The sequence below is a fragment of the Serinus canaria genome, chromosome 5 (genome assembly GCF_022539315.1).
Source record: "Serinus canaria isolate serCan28SL12 chromosome 5, serCan2020, whole genome shotgun sequence".
In the NCBI taxonomy this organism is placed as follows: Eukaryota; Metazoa; Chordata; class Aves; order Passeriformes; family Fringillidae; genus Serinus; species Serinus canaria.
The window spans coordinates 31,004,643-31,027,089 of record NC_066319.1 but is presented as its reverse complement, the minus strand read 5'-3'; the positions used below and the strand labels follow the sequence as shown (position 1 = coordinate 31,027,089).

Below are 22,447 nucleotides of genomic sequence, written 5' to 3'. Positions count from 1 at the left end.
AAGGACCTTCCAAGAGATGCTGTATTGACACTCATCCATTCTCAGTTTTCTGTATTTCTTTAAAGCAGGAATGATGCTTGTGATTTGCCATGTGTTTTTAAAAGGTTGTCCTAAAATGTTAGAAATCTCTGGAATTCTGTTGAAATCTAGTCCCTGGACTATTTTGAAACACATAAATTGTCTTCTGGATTATGAAACCAATGCAGAAGATTCTAGAAAATGTTGAGAGAATGGTGGGCAGAGTGAAAAAGTTAAAATAGTCCTTCATGATGGACCTGTATGGCACTTCTGACAGAATTTGGAAATAGTGTTGACATACATATAATACATTACCTTAAATATTGAGTCTATTTAATGTCTTTACTTTGTGAACGGAGGAAATTAATTAAGAGGTTACTGCAGAAATATGATTGATTAGATTTCATTTTCTTGATCTCTGTTCTCAACTGAAAACCTAACGAAACATATTCTTTTCCACTTAGATCATCACAGATTTTTTTCTTTAAATTTAAACAGAACAGATGGTAGGAGCCATTTAGAGATGAAGAATTGCCATCTCAAAATAATTTTGAGGTTAATATTCTTCTTATGAAGAATCTACAAGCATTAGAGGAATGACAACATATTGAAATGTGAAACATTTTGTTCACAGATGCTTTTGTATTATGCTGAATTCTAAGAATTTTAAATTATGTTAATACAATGAATGCATACTTCTGAAATCTCAATGCTTCAACTTAAATTAATTTGGGGTTTCTTAAAAGCAAATTGTCTTTTCTTCCATTTTAGGGATATAATGAACAACAAGGTGTTTTATCAGCATCCCAACTTAATGAGAGTCTTGGGCATGCATGAGACTGTTATGGATGTGATGGTAAATGTGCTTGGTGGAGATAAATCTCAGGTAATTTCACCACAATTTTTTATGTATTTTGCATTTTGAGCCTTCCCAAAAATATATTAGGATGTTTAAGAAGTGAAGAAATATATATCCCATGTAAACTAGATTTTGCTCCTCCAAATTAAAGTATTCATTAATGAAAAAAGTAGATTTTTTTTATTTTACTAGAGGGAGAAGCCCAGTAGCCAAGCCTTGATTTTAAAAACCTGAGGTATTTTAGGTGTTTCATTTTTCTTTTAATAGGATAGTAAAATGTTTTGTTATTAAATATATACTTTAACTGCATTTATTGGAGGGGTAGCTCTGGTAGGAAAATTTACCTCTTCATCTTAAATGAAGTGTTACTACCAATAAATTATAATAAGAGACTAAACCCAGTTTATATTTTAATGCTCAAATTCATGTACTTGAATTAAGCAAAAATTTTCTTGCAGTGCTGTGTTCTCCCTTTTCTCTGTGTCATGTTGGAATATATTTATACATGTTATTTTAAAGGCAGAGTGGCATAAATTTTGAGATGCCTAACTGAAAATCTTCACTCCTGAAGAAAGTGAGAAGTGAAGTGCACATATTTTCTTTCTTCTTTTTGCTCATGCCTCATGTTTTTATCCTGTTGCCTCCATCCCAAAACAGATGTCTCCTCTGATCCCAGTGTTCCTTATCTAATATCCTTTCGCCTGGCCACTCATTTTTCTTATGTATTTGGAACAATTTTCAGCCCCATATTCTACCTTTTGCTTGTCTTTTCTTTGTCTTTCCATTTTTCATAACTTGAATGTCTTCTATGAGCAGCTGCACCACTCCTTGCCTCTTTAATCAATAATTCTCTTAAAAAAATGCTTATACATTTAATCTGCCTATACCACTGCAGTTTTACAAAGTATTCACATACCAATTTTACTATTTCTGTTGCATTTCAAGGCAAGTTACAATTAATTATAAAATTATTATTTCTTTGCTAATTTATAGGTACTACAACACCCTGGGTTTTTTATAACTTGTACATAGAGCGAAAGTTGATAAAAAACCCTGAAACCCAAAATAATGACAACTCCCAATGCCTTCTAATTTTATTAAAAATGTGTCCTAGAAAATTTCAATAACACAAATCTACAAAAATGCTCAACAGAAATTACCATGATATCTTTCAAAGGAAATGCAGACTTAGAAAACTGCTAAGTAAACTGATGTTTTGTCATTAAATGGCTTGGCCACCCAAAATAACCTACTTTATGTCTCTGTCTTTATGAATTGTATGCAGACAGTAGATACCTCATGGATATTTCTTTCTGTTCAGTGTTGTAGCTTCAAGAGATGGAATGAGCAATCATGAAATGTAGTCCATGGCTTTAGGGATTGGGGATTTTTCTAGGTTGTGGCAGCAGATTGTTTAAGCTAGATCTCCAGCTTCTTGGAATAAATGGTTAATTATGGGGCTGTATTGAGAAATATACTGTCTCTGAAGGAATGATGGGAATGTTAAAACTTGTCAGTTCAAACTGGTATGTCATCTATAGTTCTCTGAAAAATGATTTTTCAACACTTTAATGGCCTAATGAATGTGAAAGTTACAAGGAAATGTGGGTCCCTTCTTAAGTTAGAACCAAAGTAACTGTCAGTTGCTTATCACCTTGGTAACTTCACTATACTTTCCTTGTGAGGAGTGCAGGAAGAAGAGCTGGAACAGATTGGTAATTAACATATTTCACTGCTTTGTCAACTTTCCTCTTCAGCAGATCGCTTTTCCGAAAATGGTGGCAAGCTGCTGTCGGTTCCTGTGCTACTTCTGTCGCATTAGCCGGCAGAACCAAAAGGCCATGTTTGAGCACCTCAGCTACTTACTGGAAAACAGCAGTGTTGGACTGGGTAGGCCATATAGCTGCAGCACCTAAAAGCAAGAGTAGGAGCAACTGTGATATCACAAGATTGGTGTCTAATTTGTATAGCAGGCTGAAACATGCTTAAACCACCTTGTGGTTTAGACTTTAATTATTTTTTCTTTGTTTTTCACTTTTGTTTCCCGCCAATATGTCTGTGAATCGTATTAGGAACAGAATAGTCTGAATCTGTGTTTCAAAACACCTTGAAAAAGTTAGTATTAAACACATGGTTTGACATTTTCTGTTCAAAATAGTTGTGGTTTGAAATCTAAGATTAAAATGACTCCTTATGGTGCTTGCCTGTTTCATCTGGTTTAAATTTCCTTGCCTCTACAGTTTAGGCTACTGAAATAAATTTCATATGTTTCTTTTGAACACTGACAATGTTTTTTAACGCATGTGCATTAGATTTTGTAACACAAGGAAAAATTTATTACCTAGATAGATAGCTATAATAATAAGATATGTCAAGGCAAGACAGCTAGTGATTTCACAGTGATTTGGCTGTTCATGTGTGTATTTGGCCATAAAAACCACTGAAAATTGGAAAATATTAAAGAAATAAAACAGATAATTGAAGCTTGAAATGTCTCTTTTTGCTAAAGATAGGCATCTTTTAAAATCTTGATAAGGCTGTGCAGAATTATGTAGTTAACATGTTGGTCTCCTAAGGAAATAGAATTCCTCCAATTTGCTATATTGTTAATACTGATTTTTTTTCATCTGTATTTAAAACCACTGCGTTTGAATATGCTTACAGATATGGATGTGAAGCCAGAAAAAAAATTCAGCATTTCTACATTATTAAAAACAGTTGACTCTGTTCTTAGATGAAAAACAGCCCTAAAATGTTCTATGAATATATTTCTGTTCTAGATTCCAGCGCGATTGCTGCCCTCTGCTGCGTGAATGTGATTATTGCAAACTCCTTTTAATCATTAACTTTTTTCCACAGCATTTCCTTCAATGAGGGGTTCGACACCACTCGATGTGGCAGCAGCCTCTGTGATGGACAACAACGAGCTTGCACTTGCATTGGAGGAGCCAGATCTTGATAAGGTGGTCACTCTCACCTATTTACCCATTCATTAAGTGCTGTACTTGGGCTGAAAGGGTTTAAAAGGGCATGCTTGATCATAGTAGTTCTTGAATATGTTGTCCTCAAAAATACCCACTCTAGTTACCTGTTGTTTCAAGGTAAGGTTGACTGAGCAGTATTTTCCCTGATTTTCTCTAATGCTTATTGGGAGCCAGAACAAAAGAGATTTATTTCTATCTTCTGCATCCTTTCACTATTGTTATCATGAAGAAAGGATGACAAGAAAAAAAGACATGAAACAGGAATATCAATAAATGTTTTTTGGGGAGGAAAAAATTGAGAATTAAGAGGAGAATATTAAGAAAAGGGCACAGGTCTTTTGGCTTAAATCATAGAGATATGTGGGCATGGAGGTTAGAACTAAGAGAGTGGAAGGACAGGTATTTCAAGATGAAAAGTGAAACAAGATTTTCAGGGTAGGGTCAATGGGAGACTGAATCCAGAATTCAAGTCATTGGCAATGGTTAGGAATAGAGGGGAACGTGAGGGGAGGCAGGATGAGCTGGAAAATATGTTAAAATGTAAAAAATGGCATGAAAATTATTTGCATATCATAGGAGGAAAACAGATTTAGAGATGGAATTGCACAGCCAGAAGAAGAGAAAAGCAATTGAAGGAAGTTAGACATGCTAGCAGAGCATTGGAGTGCTGAAAACAGAAATCAGGGTTTAATATAAATGGAGAGAGTAGTTAAACACCCAGGTGATGGCTTAGCACAGGGAAAGTCTCTGTGCAGGATGACAGCATCCTGAGATGACAGTGGCACTCGTGAGACTGTTTGTGATTAGTACATGGTGTGGGAGAGAAAAAGTTGTGAAATTGAAATAAATGGGCATATTACCGTGATAGCTGGGGGAAGACAGGCAAGAATATGAATTGAAAGGGTGTGAGACAGCACAGCAATATACTTACCAGGCAATGCTCTTGAGAAGAATTAGCAATTCTCCATCACCTGCAAAATTACTGAGTGCACTCTGTCCTGTCATTAATAAAAAAACTGAATGTTATTGTTATCAATCCTTGGGATACAACACTAGTGACTGCAACACAAGTATGTATTTACCTATATCTTCTGAATAAATGCTTGAAAACTATCAAGTCCTGTTAGGAATTATATACTTTTCCCTTTGAGTGCTCTGAGTAACTTCCTTACTTCATACTGTGATAAGAAAGTTTTCCACATCAATAATTTTTCCACTGTTGCAGCCTTTTGGAGGCAATTTGTATACTGGATCAGCTGACATATTCTTCCTAAATTTATAACTTTTTCTCTATTAGGACATTGGATAATGACTCAATATAATATCTTAATCTATCTCCCTTTTGCCATCTATTTTGGCTCCCTGCCATTTAAAGAAATTATAATTTGTTCCTTTTTTTACAAATTCACAGAAGATTCTTCATGTTCATTACCCATTTTAAGTGCTATAACCATGCTCATGTGTTGTCCTTTGCACAACCATATGATTTTTTTATTTTATTTGAAATGCAGTCATCTGCAAATTAAAGAAATTCATCATAATTTCCCAAAGATTTCCCTTAGTTAAAGATACTCTTCTTGATAAGAAACGTTGTGTTAGAAATTTTTGTATTACCAAAATTTTTTAGTCTTTGTGGTTTCAGACTCTTCAAACTGTTCATTGATATTTATCATTTTTCTGAAAAATTGTGATGGGTTTCATATCCATTAAAGTTAGAATTACACAATATAAAATTTTGATGCAATCTTTATTTTGCTATTGTAGCAAATAAACCATACATGGTTATTGATCTGATTTTAAAGCTGTTCAGTATTTTAGTTGTAGTGTATGTACTGTCAAAAAGATATAGATTATACAAGATTTTATTCTTTTTTTTACATTCCACATTTGTTCACGGTATTGTATTTTTCTGTCATCATATAATTAGGTAACTTCAGAAACTAAGAGTGCTAGCCTTTTTTCATTAAAAAAGCCCCTGTGATTGATAAAATACTGAGCTATGTTTGTAGATTCACAGGTTAATTGCCCAGAATATAAAAAATCTTAAAAAAACAAATACTGTTCTCATTCTGGTTTATAGCTATTTTTAGAAATATATTTCTAAGCATATGAATAAATTATTACTTCTGTATTGCAGGTTGTTACCTACCTGGCAGGTTGTGGCCTGCAGAGCTGTCCAGTGCTGCTGGCTAAAGGATATCCAGACATTGGATGGAACCCAATAGAGGGTGAACGTTACCTGTCATTCTTGCGGTTTGCAGTTTTTGCTAACAGTAAGTCTAAGGTCTTGACATCCAGATTCCATCCAAAGGTTTCCTTTGAATCAATTTCCTAACCATCAAAATATGTTAAATCTGAAGAGACATTAATGCATGCTCTCCTCCTTACAAACACAACACTATTGGTGTATGATTATTATTGTAATTTATTTTTTAATCTTCATAGTTAGCTGTATTTTTTTTCTTAATTATTTTTTTTTTGCAAATCCCATAATTGAGTAGTTTAACCTGTAGCCATGGTAGCAAATTGTGTTAGGAATTCCTTGGCACAGGAAGACCAGGAGTAGGGGTTACATCAATATATTCTTGGTGCTTCTCTGGGAAAAAAGTCTTTCCTGTGCTCTAGCATGTGGTCCTTCCCATGGAACACAATCCTCCACAACCTTCTCCAATATGAGTCCATCCCATGAGCAAAAATTCTCCACAAACTGCTGCAATGTGGGGCACTTTTCCATGGGGTGCAGTCCTTCCAGGACAGGCTGCTCCAGTGTGAATGCCACACAAGCCCGCCACACAGGTTCCCACACCAGGAAACCTGCTCCACTGTGGGCTCCACTCTCCACAGGTCTGCAGGTGACTCTGCCAGGAGCCTGCTCCAGCACAGCTCTCCCAGGGGTTCACAGCCTCCTCTCAGGCATCCCCTGCTGCAGAGCTGGTCTCCTCCTTGGGGTCTCCTCCATGGGCTGCAGCTGGATCCCTGCATCCCTGTGGGCCTCCATGGGCTGCAGCTGGATCCCTGCATCCCTGTGGGCCTCCATGGGCTGCAGGTGGATCCCTGCATCCCTGTGGGCCTCCATGGGCTGCAGCTGGATCCCTGCATCCCTGTGGGCCTCCATGGGCTGCAGTTGGATCCCTGCATCCCTGTGGGCCTCCATGGGCTGCAGGTGGATCCTCCATGGGCTGCAGGTGGATCCCTGCATCCCTGTGGGCGTCCATGGGCTGCAGCTGGATCCCTGCATCTCTGTGGGCCTCCATGGGCTATAGGGGGATCCCTGCATCCCTGTGGGCCTCCATGGGCTGCAGGTGGATCCTCCATGGGCTGCAGGTGGATCCCTGCATCCCTGTGGGCGTCCATGGGCTGCAGGGGCACAGCTGCCTCACCATGGTCTGCACCATGGGCTGCAGGGAAATCTCAGCTCTGGTGCCTTAGGATGAGGACTTGATTTATATTTTGCAACAATTAGGCGAAAATGCAGATTTCTTCTGACTTAAGAATACCTTTCAGAAGAAAATAAGCGCGGTGCTTTTTGGTCCTCAGGTGAAAGTGTTGAGGAAAATGCAAGTGTTGTTGTCAAGCTCCTAATTCGACGGCCAGAGTGCTTCGGGCCAGACCTCAGGGGAGAAGGAGGAAATGGTTTGCTGGCTGCTATGCAGGAAGCTATCAGGATCTCAGAGAATCCTAGTCGTGACCTTCCTTCCCAGGCATATAAAAGAGAAGGGTAAGTATATGTGAATGCTTCTTTGGCAAATGACAATTTAATAGCTGGTTCAATCATGCTTGCATAATAGACCCTGTTGTGTAAGGCATTAGACAAACAGGGAGAATTAGAGATTCACATCCACAAGCAGTTGTCATATGGCACTCATAAAGCATTAGCTGGATAAAAGTGGAATACGAGTTACAGAGAGAAAAAGCCCAAAGGACAAAACAAATAAGAAGACTGCTGTGGAATGAAGCTAAAGTTAAGCTAAAGTAAAAGAGGAAGGTAGAAGGCTCGTGTGAAGTTAGCTAATTAGAGCTAGCCTGCATACTTACTCTAGGGACAAAAACCCCTTAGCCTGGAGCCAAAAGGATGAATATGTCTGGTGAAAAGTCTCTGGATCATGTCTCTAACTCCAGAGAAAAGCTATAAAATGTAGAGTAGCTAAAATTCTCGCTGTTATTTTTAACTTTTTAGTGATGAGGAGGAAGAGGAAGAGGAGACTGTGCACATGGGAAATGCAATCATGTCATTTTACTCAGCTCTCATAGATTTACTTGGACGCTGTGCACCAGAAATGCATGTAAGTTCATTCTACCACTTGCTCAGAAAATGTAAGGAGATTTGCAAACATAATTGTACATGTCTCACTAAACCTTTCTCTATTCAAAGCCTTCTTCCCTTCAAAAGGTATAGACTTTATGGTTTCTTGCTGTATCTAAGTAGACACAAGCTGCAAGCTGTTTGTAAGGAACCGTGGTCTTTTGATTCCTTTATGTATTTTATTTATCTAAAATTTTGGTTATTTTTACATGACTATGAAATCAAAGCAAATATGAACTACTAGTATTGCACAATTAAGTGACTAGTATAATACCTTCCAAAACTGACCCCTTATTATTCTCTAGAAAGCCATCAAATAGTTTTTATAAGAATGTGATAGAGGGCTGCTTTTTGTGTGCACTGATGAAATATGGTGCCCACACTTTGTGAATATATGGAAAAATATGTAAAATAACTGTTTCAACCGTAATGCCTGTAACAGCCATGTGCAAGACTTGCTTTTAATTAGACTGACTAGTGCTTGTTAGTGCTTAAAATTCCTTAGTAGCTTAAAACCCTCTATTTATCTCAATACAAGAAGAGTATGAAGTTTGGCTTGCAGCCTCCCTACTTACACTTAAAAAAGCTATTAAGTTTGTTAGCTATATGTGGCTATCTATTGCCAGACACAGCAGTTTCATGTTATGAAAATTACTGGTAGGGATTTTCAGACACAGGTTATGAAAACCTAATTTCTGCTAGAAGTTGAAAGGAATTGCACACCTCATTGTTGTGAATGCCTTTTTAAGATTTTTACAGCATAAAAATGATAGAAAAATGCATGGACACATCACACAGGTCGACATCCATTTGTAGTATAAAAAAGCAAGCTCAAAACTTGTCACCCTGGATTCTCTAGGTAACATGGACCTTTCATATGTTTTGATTTTATCACCATATCTGGTTGGTTTAGGAATCTTACCAATGTGGATGTTTTTGCCTTACTGGGAATTCATAATATTGTAAAATCATTTATATAAAAATAAGACCAGATACAAATGTAGGAATAGTTGAATTTGGCAACTTCATTAATTTTTGGATAAATTGAATTTCTGTACACTTTCTTCCAGTGTTTGAAAAAAAAATCGTATTAATACAAATATTTTGAGGAAAACTATCTTATGTCCCTCAATACTAAACTTCTTAACTGATAAATTTTTCTAACAGCTTATTCAAAGTGGAAAAGGGGAAGCTATTCGAATCAGGTCAATTCTTCGATCCCTAGTGCCAACTGAAGATTTGGTGGGGATTATAAGCATACCACTAAAGTTGTCCACAGTTAACAAAGGTAACTTCAATACTTTTATTAGACCATTTATTTTTTTATGGAAGTCTTTTGCCACATTAGCCTTCAGATGAAAAATAAAGCAGTTTTGTTAGTTCAATGTAAGCAGAGAGCTGTTCAAATTTTAATTAGATCTGCATCAATTAGAGCTGCTCCAGTGGCACAGATATTTGCTCTTGTAGAGCAGAGAATGTGAGAAAGTAAGAAATACTTTTAAGGATCACATCAGTGGGCCAATACTTTGTCTCCAGCAGTGGCTTTAGAGCCATTACCTCCTTAGGTAAAATATTTAAGCTTGGGCTCAGTCCCTTTGTATTTCCACATTATGCAGTCATCTGTAGAATATTTTGCCATTAATTTCTAAGCTTTCATTTAAAAGTGAAAAATAATTAAATTGCAAAATAATAGGGGTTTCTAAAGAATAAAAACTTTCTGTTCTAAATGAGTCTTTTTCAGCATAAAACAAAACTGAAGAAGAATGTAGTTTTCTTTGAGCGTGTGATTTTACCTATTAAATGTAATTGTGATGTGTTTCATTGCCTTGGTGTTTTTTTGTTTTATCGGTTATCTACTATTAAAAAGTACATTGTGTGTTTGTGTAGATGGCACAGTAAATGAGCCAGACATGTCTGCCAGTTTCTGTCCTGATCATAAAGCACCCATGGTACTCTTCTTGGACCGTGTCTATGGTATTAAGGACCAAAGCTTCCTCCTTCACCTACTGGAAGTTGGATTTTTACCAGATTTAAGAGCTTCTGCCTCTTTGGATACAGTACGTATTTCACTACTGAGTTTAGATGAAATGGCTGGATATAGTGGCTTTGTAAGTGTGAGAAAACTGGAATTCAGGTGAAAACAGCCTTTAGAAAAAGGCATTGTAGGCTCACTATAAAACAAAATCAATAAGAATTCACTATTAATATACAGTGCATGTCGGATTTAAGCATTCAGTGTATGAAGTGTAAAAGTAGTTTAAAATCTTTTGATACAGGTTGTAATTAATTCAATAAGTACATTGAGTGTACTGCAATAGGCCTAATGATTGCCTTTATTTCATTTTTGTTTTCAATAACTACACTGAAAATCCAGGTGTGTGAAGAAACTGAGATTCTGAGTGTTATTTAAAGCTTAGTGGGGTTTTCTAACCTGTTTCAAGCTAGAGGCTACATATTATTTTCTGCTGCTCTTTGTTCAGGGTGCAGGGGTACAAGAGATGGAACATAAATGGATGGCTTGAATTTTCTCCAGTTGAAAAAGAAATTACTTTAGTCCTCATGTATATATTGGAAACATTAGCACCCAGCCCCTCAGGAGGCTTAAGGACTATTACACTGTTCATATTTAGTGACCTTTATCCACTGTGACACTAATGCTCATTTACTCCTTCATACAGGTTTCTCTGAGCACCACGGAGGCAGCTCTGGCACTAAACAGATACATTTGCTCAGCTGTGTTTCCACTGCTCAAGAGATGTGCTCCCCTCTTTTCTGGAACAGAGCATCATGCCTCTCTGGTGGACTCCACGCTTCACACAATGTATAGGTTATCCAAGGGACGGTCCCTCACAAAGGCTCAAAGAGATGCTATTGAGGAATGCCTGCTTGCTATCTGCCAGTATGTATGATACCTGTGTACAAATTAATTCCTTTGTGCAGGATAGGTATTTTAACAGCTTCTTGCTTTGCCTGTAGTACTATTTTATTCTTACCTAAAATAAATGACCAGTGTTTTCTCAGGAACTGAAATGTAGATTTGTCTGCTCACATAAAAGGGTTCAGAAGTAGCACAATTTCTGTGCTGTATCTTTTGAGAGGGAGATTCCTTAAGCACCTAGCACTGGTTTTTCAAATACTTCTAATGAATGTTTTGCCTCCCAGTATGTAAATTGACTTCAATTTTTATTTCATTTCCATTGAACTGTATGAATTTTGCTGATAACATCTATTTTTTTTAAATTACAGCCATTTGCGTCCCTCTATGCTACAACAGCTCTTGAGAAGGCTGGTTTTTGATGTGCCCCTGCTCAATGAATACTGTAAAATGCCTCTCAAGGTAAATACTTTATTTTCTGTGCATGCATACAGTATAAAACTTCAGAAGAAAATGTTGTCTTCTTTTTAAAAACAGAATGGGAAGGATAAAGCAATGTAAAATTACTTCTGAATTGAAAATAATGTTATTTGTTTTGTAGTCTTTCAAATGAAATGTAATGTTTGCAAAATTTTTGAAATCGTGCCTAATGTAAAGAGTAAGGTGTTAATGATATTTTGTGTAGTGAACTGTTGCCTTTCCTGTTGCTTCAGCAAGATTATTTCAATATATCAATTTAAATGTCAGTGTTATCTTGAGATTTCTTCTCATATATGAACCAAAATAGCTATTGGAATTGGTGGAATGCATGGTCCAGGAATGAATTTTGAGTGAAATCTAAGAGACAGGATGCAGGGAAGAAAATTCACCTTTAATTTTTAGTAATCTGTGACAGAAGTTTTATCTAGTTTTATCTCTTTTTATTTTCTTTTCTTTTTTCTTTTGTTCTGTAAAAACAGAATTACAATTGTTAGATGATAAATGAATCCTATTCGGAACTATTCTGTCAGGTTTGTTGCACTTTTTTGGGGGATAAAACAGCCTGATCTAAGGTCTGCATCTTTTTGTGAAATAATTGAAATTTGATCATATCCAAAGCAGAGCTGCCATATTCACAAACATACTCTGGAGCATCATTAATTTTTGATTTAAAGTGTGGTGTAGAGGGAGTGTTTGGTCTGTTTTTGAACTATTATTTTCCTTTCTTACACAGAATTGCAATAAAAAATAAAATGTCAAGATTCTAGTTTGATACTAAACGAGATTTTTAAAATTTTTATTGGATAAGAATTTTTAGTTCATCAGAAGAAACTGGTAGAAATTTGAAATTATGTGGAAAGTGCACCAAAAATTATCTATACTAGCTCTTTAACTGTTCAGATTTCCTGTATGATAGTTTTTTCTGTCAACTTTCCCAGACTTGAGCAGTCACAGCCAAGCGGGTATACTGCAGGTGTCTTCTGCAGTGTTTTGAGTAACACTAAAGCAACTACAAATGACAGGAGTTAAATCAATTTGAATTTGTAAAACTGTCCATGAGAACCTATCATGTCCTGCCTTATACCCATTCCATTGTCTGTGTTTTTATCCTGTGAGCTAGTTTGTACTCAAATGGTGACAATTCTGAAAGTTTGCTACTCCCTGTAATCATTGAGAATCCCACAGCAGGAGCTGGAGATAGTACAGGCTTTATACTTTCACAATATGGGCTCTACTGCTCTTCCAAAAAGAAAAAGAAAAAAAAATATTTCTGAGCCATTGGAAATGAAGAGAGAGACACAAATAATACCACTCCTGAAACTGTTTAGCATAACAGTTTTTTATTTTGTTAAATAGCAATGTTTCACAAGCATCTTTATTTCTTGAAAATCTAGCTTCTGACAAATCACTATGAGCAGTGCTGGAAATATTACTGTCTGCCTTCAGGAATGGGAAGCTATGGAATTGCAGCAGAAGAGGAGTTACATTTAACTGAAAAACTTTTCTGGGGAATATTTGATTCCTTGTCCCATAAGGTAATGGCTGCAATTCACATTACATTATGGGGTGGGTATAAAAGCATCACAGTGATAGTTTGCTGTGCCAACAAGAGAAAGTTCCTGTTTTAATGCTTGTTTCATCTAATATGGGAGACAGAGCAATGAATGCTTTTAATTAATTGAAAAAGTGAACACTGAATCTTGAAAGATTCTCTCCAAGGCAATGAAATTTCACATCTTTGGTTGATATACTTGTAAGCTTTGCACTACTAATGAGTATTACTAATGTAATACTACAATACTATATGTATGTGTATATATATATATTTTAATATATATACTTATATATACACACGCACACATAATGTTTATTTCTCCCTGCACTAACATGCCAGTGTTGTCTGCTCTCCTATCTTGGCTCTACTAAGCATTTCAAATCACTTTTACTGACATAAAATTAATTTTTAATAAATATGTGTACATGTTTATAAAATTGTCAGTATATGCAGAATAAATTTACATTGCCTGTCTTCAAATATATATTTGTATTTCTTTAGTTTTTCAGCTATTGCCCAGCTGAAGAGATATGATGCAATATACTATGAAAAAAACAGATTTACATTTTTCTGTTGCAAAATGTGATATTGGGACTTTTAAACTTACTCAGTTTTTCTCTCAGTAAAAAAGTTGCATTTCTGATATGAGAAATGTCTTCCTGAGTAAACACTTTTTGTGCTTGCTTGGGATCAAAATTTAGCCCCAAAATTTATGCTTTAGGACAATAAAAAATCATATTCATTGTGTCTCACTGAATTTATGCTCTCTTTGTAATCTAAAGATTTAGATGATTGCTCCTCTAGGCATTCTGATTTATAATATGGAATTAAAAATTGTCTCTGCATTATTCTGAAATGGCTTTTTAAACTTTATTTGTATTAAATTTTAGTAACGTTTACCCCTTTCTTAGTGCTTTCACAAATGCAGAGTGTCAGGAGGGCCTGGTGTAATCAAATGTTTCCAGTTAGTGAATCTTAGATTTTGATAGATAAATTAACATGATATATTTCTGCCACTACTGGTGGCTCTCTATAACAACATTTTTATTTTTCTGTAAATGGTAATAAGCCCAGTGAAAGAAGAGTTGTGTAAATCTGATCGACAGACCTACCATATTTTCCACCATTCTTTTTTGTTCTAAGCTATTTACAGGTTTGATGTTATTAAAAATAATGAAATCACTTTGGTACAGTAAATCAAAATTTCCCTTAATGAGCATATTTTAAAATGAAACAGTGCAGGGTGAAAAAGAAGCAAAATGACAGTGGCTTCTGCTAATTCTGCAGGAATTAGTAATTTGAGAACTAAGGCAGTATTTTACAGATGATCATGCTCTGTAACTAGTGAAACAGGCCTGGATCCTCCCTGTACAGGCCTTCATGGCCCAAAGAAAGCCTGAGTTGAACTCATGTTGCATGCATATACAAAGGGCCAGCACACTTTAATATCAAGCTGAGTAATGTTAAGAATATGTCACATTGATATAATGGAAAATACATGTCATGCAACAATAATTCTGCTCTATGTTTGAATTTTAAATGTGACTTACTGTTTGTTTTCTAATACTTGTACATGGCTATGGCTGCTTGGATTTCACTAACATTCTGCATGTTTTTCTATTGGGTTTTCCAACCAGTTCCTATCTCTCCTGCAGAAGTATGATCCAGAGCTCTTTCGAATGGCTTTGCCTTGTCTAAGTGCTATAGCTGGTGCCTTGCCCCCTGATTATTTAGATACACGAATTATGTCAACTTTGGAAAAGCAAACTTCAGTGGATCCAGAAGGAAATTTTGATCCCAAACCTGTCAACACATCAAAGTGAGTCATGTAATTCATAGTGGTTTCCTTCCCTTAAATATTTTTATACTATTCCTTATTAACATTATAATCTTCTGTAGGGAGAGTTGGCTGGTGACTGACATGTTAGTGGTATAGCACTTTCAGAAGTAGTGGAGGGATTTTTGCTTCCTTCTGCCAAATACTTTACTGAAATCTGTACTGTTTACCAGACATAAACCATATTCTTCTCAGCCCTGAACAGGTGTTTAATATTTCCATCTTATGTCTGCAGAGGAAATAGTAAATCCTACATTTATTTACCCTATTGCCTAATAGTTCAAATGTTTGGGATAGATAAATTAGAAACTATCATTATTTTGCATGTGCTTATGACAATTTAGACAATATCACAAAAATCTGGTGATTCAATTGGTCTGTAGGCAAATTTTTCTAAAATCTTCTTTAATTTTGAGAATAGATCTGTAGAAACATGATGTGGCAAAATAAGCAGATCATGTACAATGATCAAATAGATATTTGGCTTTCCTAGTAATTTTTTGCTTTTAAAATACAGATCTTGTATTCAAGAACTGAGGATCAATAGCTCAGTCTTGCTAATAAAGTCTTTTTCTTCCATCATTATGCATTGTGAAACATTCATATTAATAGTATTCTTTATTAAGAATTAGCAACAAATTTACCTGTAGGTTACAGTGAAGCAGGTTTTTGTTTCTTTGCAATTTCAGTTGCTAAAAGGTTTGACTGTTATGCACTTAAAGGTTCTCTGCAAATGCCATTATAGCTATGCATTTCTTTTAAAGAACAGGGAATTGCCATGCCAAATGCTTTGCCTCCATTTGAAGATGAAGCATTTTTGATTGGTGAAATCTTTTGCTGACATTTTTTTCATAAGTCAGACTGCAGTAAATTATGATTGAATGACTACAGTCCTCTTTGCTTACAGCCTTGTACTTCCTGAGAAGCTGGAGTATATTGTAAGCAAGTATGCTGAACATTCCCACGATAAATGGGCCTTTGAAAAGGTAGGAGTCATTTTAAGACTGGCCACTGCCCAGGACTAGTAAATAATTCCTAGGGTGAATACTGAAATTGAAACAGGACAGTTTAACAGATAGGCCCTTGTCAGGTTGTATGGATCTCTACATATTTATTTTGGGATATTTGGAAGAAACCTCTTGCTTAGGAAAATGCATTGCAATTAGTTACTTTTTCAAAGAATTTATTAGGAGAGTCTGGTTTGGGTTGCAGGGGTTTTTTTTGTTTGTTTGGGGGTTTGGTGGGTTTTTGTTGTTCTTTGGGGTTTGTAAAAAAATTTTTAGGTAAGGATATACAGCTCTTTAGGCATCACTGCCTGGTAGTGGTGCTTTTGGACTGGGAGTCAGAGATTCAGTTTTGCTGCAGCAGCTCTATGGTCTAAGAAAGTACAGCCTAATGTAATTTTTTATTTCATTTAGTAGTTGTAGATTTTCTTTCTTCTTAGCTTTAAGAAACCTGTTATGTATTGAATTTCTCTATAATTTTCCCAATGCTCTGTCGCTACGTTGTGTTTCTGTTTCATTATTTCTAAAAAGCTACAAGACAATGAATTCTTCAATAATTTATTATAACAATTAATAACAAATGAATAGCAATTTTATGGAAGAGTTGTATAAAATAATTCTCTTTTTTGGGGGGGGGCTATGTATAGGAAGTTACACATATATATGCACAATATAATTTCAAACCATAAATTTCAGTTACTTTTCTTTAAGGTAAAGGATTCATTAGTTACGTCCTTCAGTTCTTGATCTGTTAATGTTACATATTCTTCTCTGTGTTTCTGACTTTAGTGTCTGTAGAGAACTGGGACAGTATATTTATTGTATTTTGGGATAGTCAGTGCTGTCTCAATGCATGAGTCCACTGAAAGGGGCCAGTGTAAGTTAGGCTCAGGACTGGTGTTGTGAGACCCACTGCTCACAAGTGGCATCCCTTCTGTCTCAGATGTGTTTTGTTCCTGCATGCCCACAGAACCCTTCCTGTGGCACTGAGCAGCTCTTGGAGTGGGTTAGCAGTTTGATGTGACAAAGGACACTGAAATTTGCTCTCACTCATTAATATTGTTCTCATCTTACTTCACTGGGGTTTGCAGTTGTTTTTTTTCTTTTTCAGACTAATAGTGGGTGGAAATATGGTGTTTCACTGGACGAAAATATGAAGACTCACCCATTAATAAGGCCTTTCAAAACTTTAGCTGAAAAGGTAATAGAGGAAATTCCAGCTGCATCAATATTAACTAGATTGATTTGTGTGTTTTTAAAAATCCATTTCAAATATATTCTGTTAAATGTCAGGCAGAGAAACCAACAAGAATTCTTACAGTTAATAGATACAACTTGATGCTGAGGTGATTTTTCAGTTAATCTTACCCTGAGTCTTGTATAATTTACTTACATTAGGCATAACGTTAATTGTTTCTTCATAACCCTGGGCAAATTTGAATTCAGAAGTATTAGTAGCACAGATTTTCAGGCTTCCATGGATGAGGAATGCCTGGCAGAAACTCCTGAACTTTAATGAAACTGTAATTTAAAATATATGAAGGCAATTTTGTCTTCCAGAAAGATGGTGGAAAAATGTAAAAAGTGCGTAGGAGATGATTCAGTTGAAAATGCAGAAAAACATTAAAAGTATTTTGAATTTCTTGACTAGGCACAAATGTCTTCTAGTTGTCAGAACAGTGAAGTGAATTTGAATTTTGTTACTTATTTTTGTAATGATTCATTGGGAGACACAAGTCAATTACATAGTCCCTCCTCACCAGATATTTCCTGTTCAGAAAATAGACATGACAAGAATCAAGAGGGATTAAGGAGGTTGAATTTCCTAAGGTTTGTAAATTGCTTTGGAATCTTTGGAGAGGAACCAAAGCATTGTTGGTTGTTATTTAAGCAGTTCAGGGAGAATTTTCTGAATTGTCTGAAATTAGAACTTTTGAACATAAAAATCAGGTCTATCCCTAAAAGGTGTTATTTTGAACAACTGGTTTATGATACAACCTGAAGTATTGTTATTTAATTGATTTGAAAAGTCTTAATATAGCATACTCAAAATTTTGCCACAAATTTTCAGACTTTTTCTTACACTTTTACTTTTCAAAGGAGTGTTGGAATATGGGCTGCTGCCTATTTTTTGATTGCCAACTGTGTTTATATGAAGACATGTATAGTTCAGTAACCTTCTGTATCTGTGAGTGGATATAAATACAGGAAGACTAAAAAATGGCCTTGAGTGGTTGATGCATTTGAAGATACATACTTGTTTAACTAATTTTTAGCACTCACAGAACCATCATTTCTATCATTATTTTGTGCTTATGGAATTATTGAGTAAGTTTCTAGATCCAACCTACATAATTGCTCCAGGGCTCATTGCAATGCTGCTAGGTTCTAACTCTTATGCCAGAAATAAATGCCATGAAGAATATTTTTTTTTAATTGTAGGTGTTTCAAAGCTTTTCTCTCATGTAAAAAGAACTATATTTTGTGTTCTCATACAATATAAAATTTTTGTATAATTTTGTGCTACTTGTCACTTAGTAGAGAAGGACAGACTATTTTTATTGTGCTTGGGCTACTTAATAAATACAGGAAAAAAAATGAATTATTTCTTCAAAGGAAAAGGAAATTTATCGTTGGCCTGCCAGAGAATCATTGAAAACCATGTTGGCCTTGGGATGGAGCCTAGAAAGGACCAAGGAGGGAGGAGAAGCAATGATACATCAGCGTGAAAATGAAAAGCTTCGCAGCATATCTCAGTCTAGTCAGGTAAGGTAGAACAACACCTTGATTTTAGAAAACAAGAGGCCTGTTAATTAATTTACCAATAAACTATTAACAATTATGTCAATTTTATATTCTTTTAGTGAAAAGAAACTTTAAGTGGTAGAGTTCTAAGATTAAAAGTCATGTCACTACAATAAACACTGTCACCCTGAAGAGGGGATTCCAAAAAGGTTTTAAGACAATGAGGCTATAAGAGACCATAGATATTAATTTTCTTAGAAAAACTGAATGGCTTTTTAATATAGTCATTCAAAGAAAAAAGACAAAGCATTTCAAGTCCTTAATTTTATAAAAAATAAACATAGCAATATTTTTTTTGTTTGGTCAAACAGAAGAGCCTAACAGGGCTTTTGTTAAGATTATAATCATGACCGACACATATTTGCTGTAGCAAATGTGACTGCACATTTGCTACAGGTTTTTTTTTTTTCCCCCAAATCTACAGGCAAAATTTTCAGGTGATGATAGATTATTTTTTCCATTTGTAGATTTTTATAATTGCATGTTGAGGCTGCTGGTCAATATGTCTTGGAGGAGGAGGAAAGCTGTTTAAAATTATGACAGCTGTTGGAGAATTGTTATTGTACCCTTCAAGGTGAATTTCACACATTTGTACATAAATATAGTGAGAGTTAAGAAGCAGTGCATTGGGCACAATTCCTGGGAGGAGTGTTCAAAGTTGTGTCACAAGCTACTTCCTTATGTACACTTACACCAGCACTGATCCTACAAGCATCAGCACCTGGCACCTTAAGCCTGTGTTGGGTTCCTTCTCCAGGCCCACTATTTGCTTACCAAAGAGGCCCCTGAGCACTCATTACAAGATAATACTTCAGTATTTCTTATCTCTTCAGTAAACCTCACTCCCTTACAGGAAATTCTGCTGTCTTTGGAATCTCTGCTTCCAGCCAGTTGAACTTGCTCTGCAGCTGGGCCTTCCTGGACAAGAAGATGCATGACAAAAACATAACAGAGTAGAGGTTTTCAGCACATAATTAACTTGAGTAGACGTTTGAAATCACTGATTTATATGTAACCATTCACATCTACACGCACCTCTGGCAGGTTTTTAAACTGGAGCTTTCTCACTTAAACCAGCTGAAGATTGTGTTCATATATTACACACCTGATTTTTCTTAGTCTTTAATTTCCTCAAGAAAATAATTTATCCTTTTGTTGTACTGTCTCGTCCTTAGCACAGGGCTCACTCAGGCTATTCCCACATGGTTCTGTCATGTTTTGAAAGCACATCTTGTATGTCTCATGATTGGTTTCCTCCTAGGCTAAAACCTTACTTCTTTGCAGCTTGCCACCTATTGTGAATAGAGAGATCTAAGTATCTGTAGCAACCTGCATGCTTCCACACTAGCAAACCCATTCTCTAATCATCCAGTGCCTTCAGTACATTGCAAAAAATGTGAACAGTTTCCACAAGAAAGTATAAAATTGGGAATGGTGTTACTCTAATCAAGTCAGTAACAGAGATGTTGTATTGGATTATTTGGTTCTTTTATCTGAAATTATTTTATCTGAGAATAATTTTATTTTCCCCTGCAGGGAAATGGGTATAGCCCAACACCATTTGATCTCTCTAATGTGGCACTTTCTAGGGAGCTTCAGGTTCGTATTTGTGTTTTGCATATATTATGCCAAAAGGAATGGATGTACTTAGTTTCATTATTATTAACGAGTTGAATTTTGTTAGGTTTTATGAGTGTATTTGTGACTGTAGCTATGATAAGCTGTTGTAGAAAGGGTGCTGCTAATCACATAGTGAAAGATGACATTTCCACTGTTCATGCCATTGGTGCTTCCTGAGTTCCCAGAAAAAAATCAGCATGAAGTTAGGGAAGGGGCTGTCAATAGCATGCTACAATATGTGTATCCTGTGCTTGTGCTGACTTCAAAGAACAGATGAATAGAGAAATTCCACTTAACTGTGATGTTTCTTTATCACAAGACTGTAGACTTAAGACTGTGAAACTATGTAGAGTTACAGAATTTTTAATCATCACCTAATCTTACATATTGTTTTTTATGATGCTAATGTAGGGAATGGTTGAGGTAATGGCAGAAAACTACCATAATATATGGGCCAAAAAGAAGAAAATGGAGTTGGAAAGCAAAGGTAAGCCACAATCCTGCAAATCACATCAAAAAAGACGAGGAGAATGAGGGAGAAGAAACAATCTGAAAGATGACAGTGTAAGACAATCAAAAATGAATAGTTTCTTTTGTACATGAAGCAGAATAAATCTCAGAGCAGAAAAAACTTACAGTTCTTTCAACTTACTAAAGGTGGAGGTAGTCATCCTTTACTGGTACCTTATGACACATTGACAGCCAAGGAGAAATCACGGGACCGTGAAAAGGCACAGGAGCTGTTTAAATTCCTTCAAGTCAATGGGATAATCATATCTCGGTGAGTTGCACATTTTTTCAGATGCTTGCTTGCATTCAGTGCCCAAAGCAGCATGTCAGTCTTATCTCCCTGCAGACTGGCAGTTATTAACATAATTACTGTTCAGCATGTCTTCTAGCAATCAGAGTTATTTTCATGTTCAGAAAGACTCTTCTAAAACAGCATGTTCAGGCAACATTTTTAATGAGTATGTAATCATAGTAAATACAAAATGCAACATTAGGGTAATTAAACAAGAGGATAATTTAAAATGTCTAAGTTAGCAGCCAGCAGTGTCAGTAAGGATCATGGGAAAATTAATCTGAGGTCTGATACTGAAACATATCTATGTAAAACTGCTTTCTAATCCAGTTTTTGAAAAAAATATTGCTTTGAGTTCTGTAAAGTAATAAGACAAAGTGGCTCTACTTTGTGGGCACTAACTTCTACTCTAGCAAAAGCATAAACGTCCTTAGTTTTACTGCAACTTGAATTGCTGTGTCTCAAAGTAAGCTGGCCTGTGAGGACTTGTTACTGTAGTATGTGGCTTTACATGATGGAATTGTGAATTACTGTACTATAACTCTCTTCTTTTATTTGATGAGAAACTCCTGAACACATAGGAAACCTCAATTTTCTGGCAATAAGCATTTTTATGAACTAAATTGTATCCATCAAAAAATTTTTCTGCACATGCATAGATTCAGCTCTTTCCTGTTTTCATTTATTTCTACATTTCAAGTCTTTTACTCTATTGAAAGTATCCTCAGAAATTTATGAAAACCCATTTTTAGCATCTTCAAAATGTAACTTTGTTAACTTCAAGAATTAATAATATTTCTAAGAGACGGGAAAACAGATCTAAATATATTTCTGTAGTACTACAGAGAAAAATTCCCCCTGCCACATATGTAGGCTCTCAGCCTGAACCCAAAATGTAGGTGTGCCACCAAATATTTTTATAACCTCCATAGTTGCTTCAGAGCCATTGAATGAGAAAAGCTGGTCTACTAAGTGCAAATGAATGATCTTCTGAAACACCAATGGAAATGCTCAAATTTTGCAGCTGCATGTCTTTGGGTCAGGAAATCAATTTTTTCAGTGTTTTATCATGGGACAAATCAACTTGAAAAAGCATGTTCAAACTCTTCATTGATATGGGCAGAGAGTTCGCTGTGATTGTATCAAGACGAATCAAGATTCTCATCTTTCCAGTGTTTTCTTCAGATGAATATATGCATATGTATGTAAAAAAAAATTTTTGAAGTACTCATTGCAATTATCACATTTCAAGATGTCATTCTTGAAAACGTTGGACTAATCATTAAAACACAGGAATTGTTTATA

The 22,447-nt window shown here is 35.7% G+C and overlaps 1 protein-coding gene across 1 annotated transcript in view; it reads left to right on the top strand.

Annotated features, from left to right (window-relative positions):
• The window catches only part of RYR3 (ryanodine receptor 3), a 192,448-nt gene that overhangs the window by 106,975 nt on the left and 63,026 nt on the right, over positions 1-22,447 (top strand). The window contains 18 exon segments of the mRNA XM_050974944.1: positions 790-904; positions 2,638-2,767; positions 3,737-3,840; positions 5,999-6,134; positions 7,399-7,583; positions 8,046-8,144; positions 9,332-9,452; positions 10,052-10,221; positions 10,843-11,063; positions 11,411-11,501; positions 12,914-13,054; positions 14,730-14,893; positions 15,819-15,897; positions 17,027-17,116; positions 18,532-18,681; positions 20,257-20,319; positions 20,752-20,827; positions 20,998-21,121. Of these exon segments, the coding sequence (XP_050830901.1) occupies positions 790-904; positions 2,638-2,767; positions 3,737-3,840; positions 5,999-6,134; positions 7,399-7,583; positions 8,046-8,144; positions 9,332-9,452; positions 10,052-10,221; positions 10,843-11,063; positions 11,411-11,501; positions 12,914-13,054; positions 14,730-14,893; positions 15,819-15,897; positions 17,027-17,116; positions 18,532-18,681; positions 20,257-20,319; positions 20,752-20,827; positions 20,998-21,121 (2,259 nt within the window).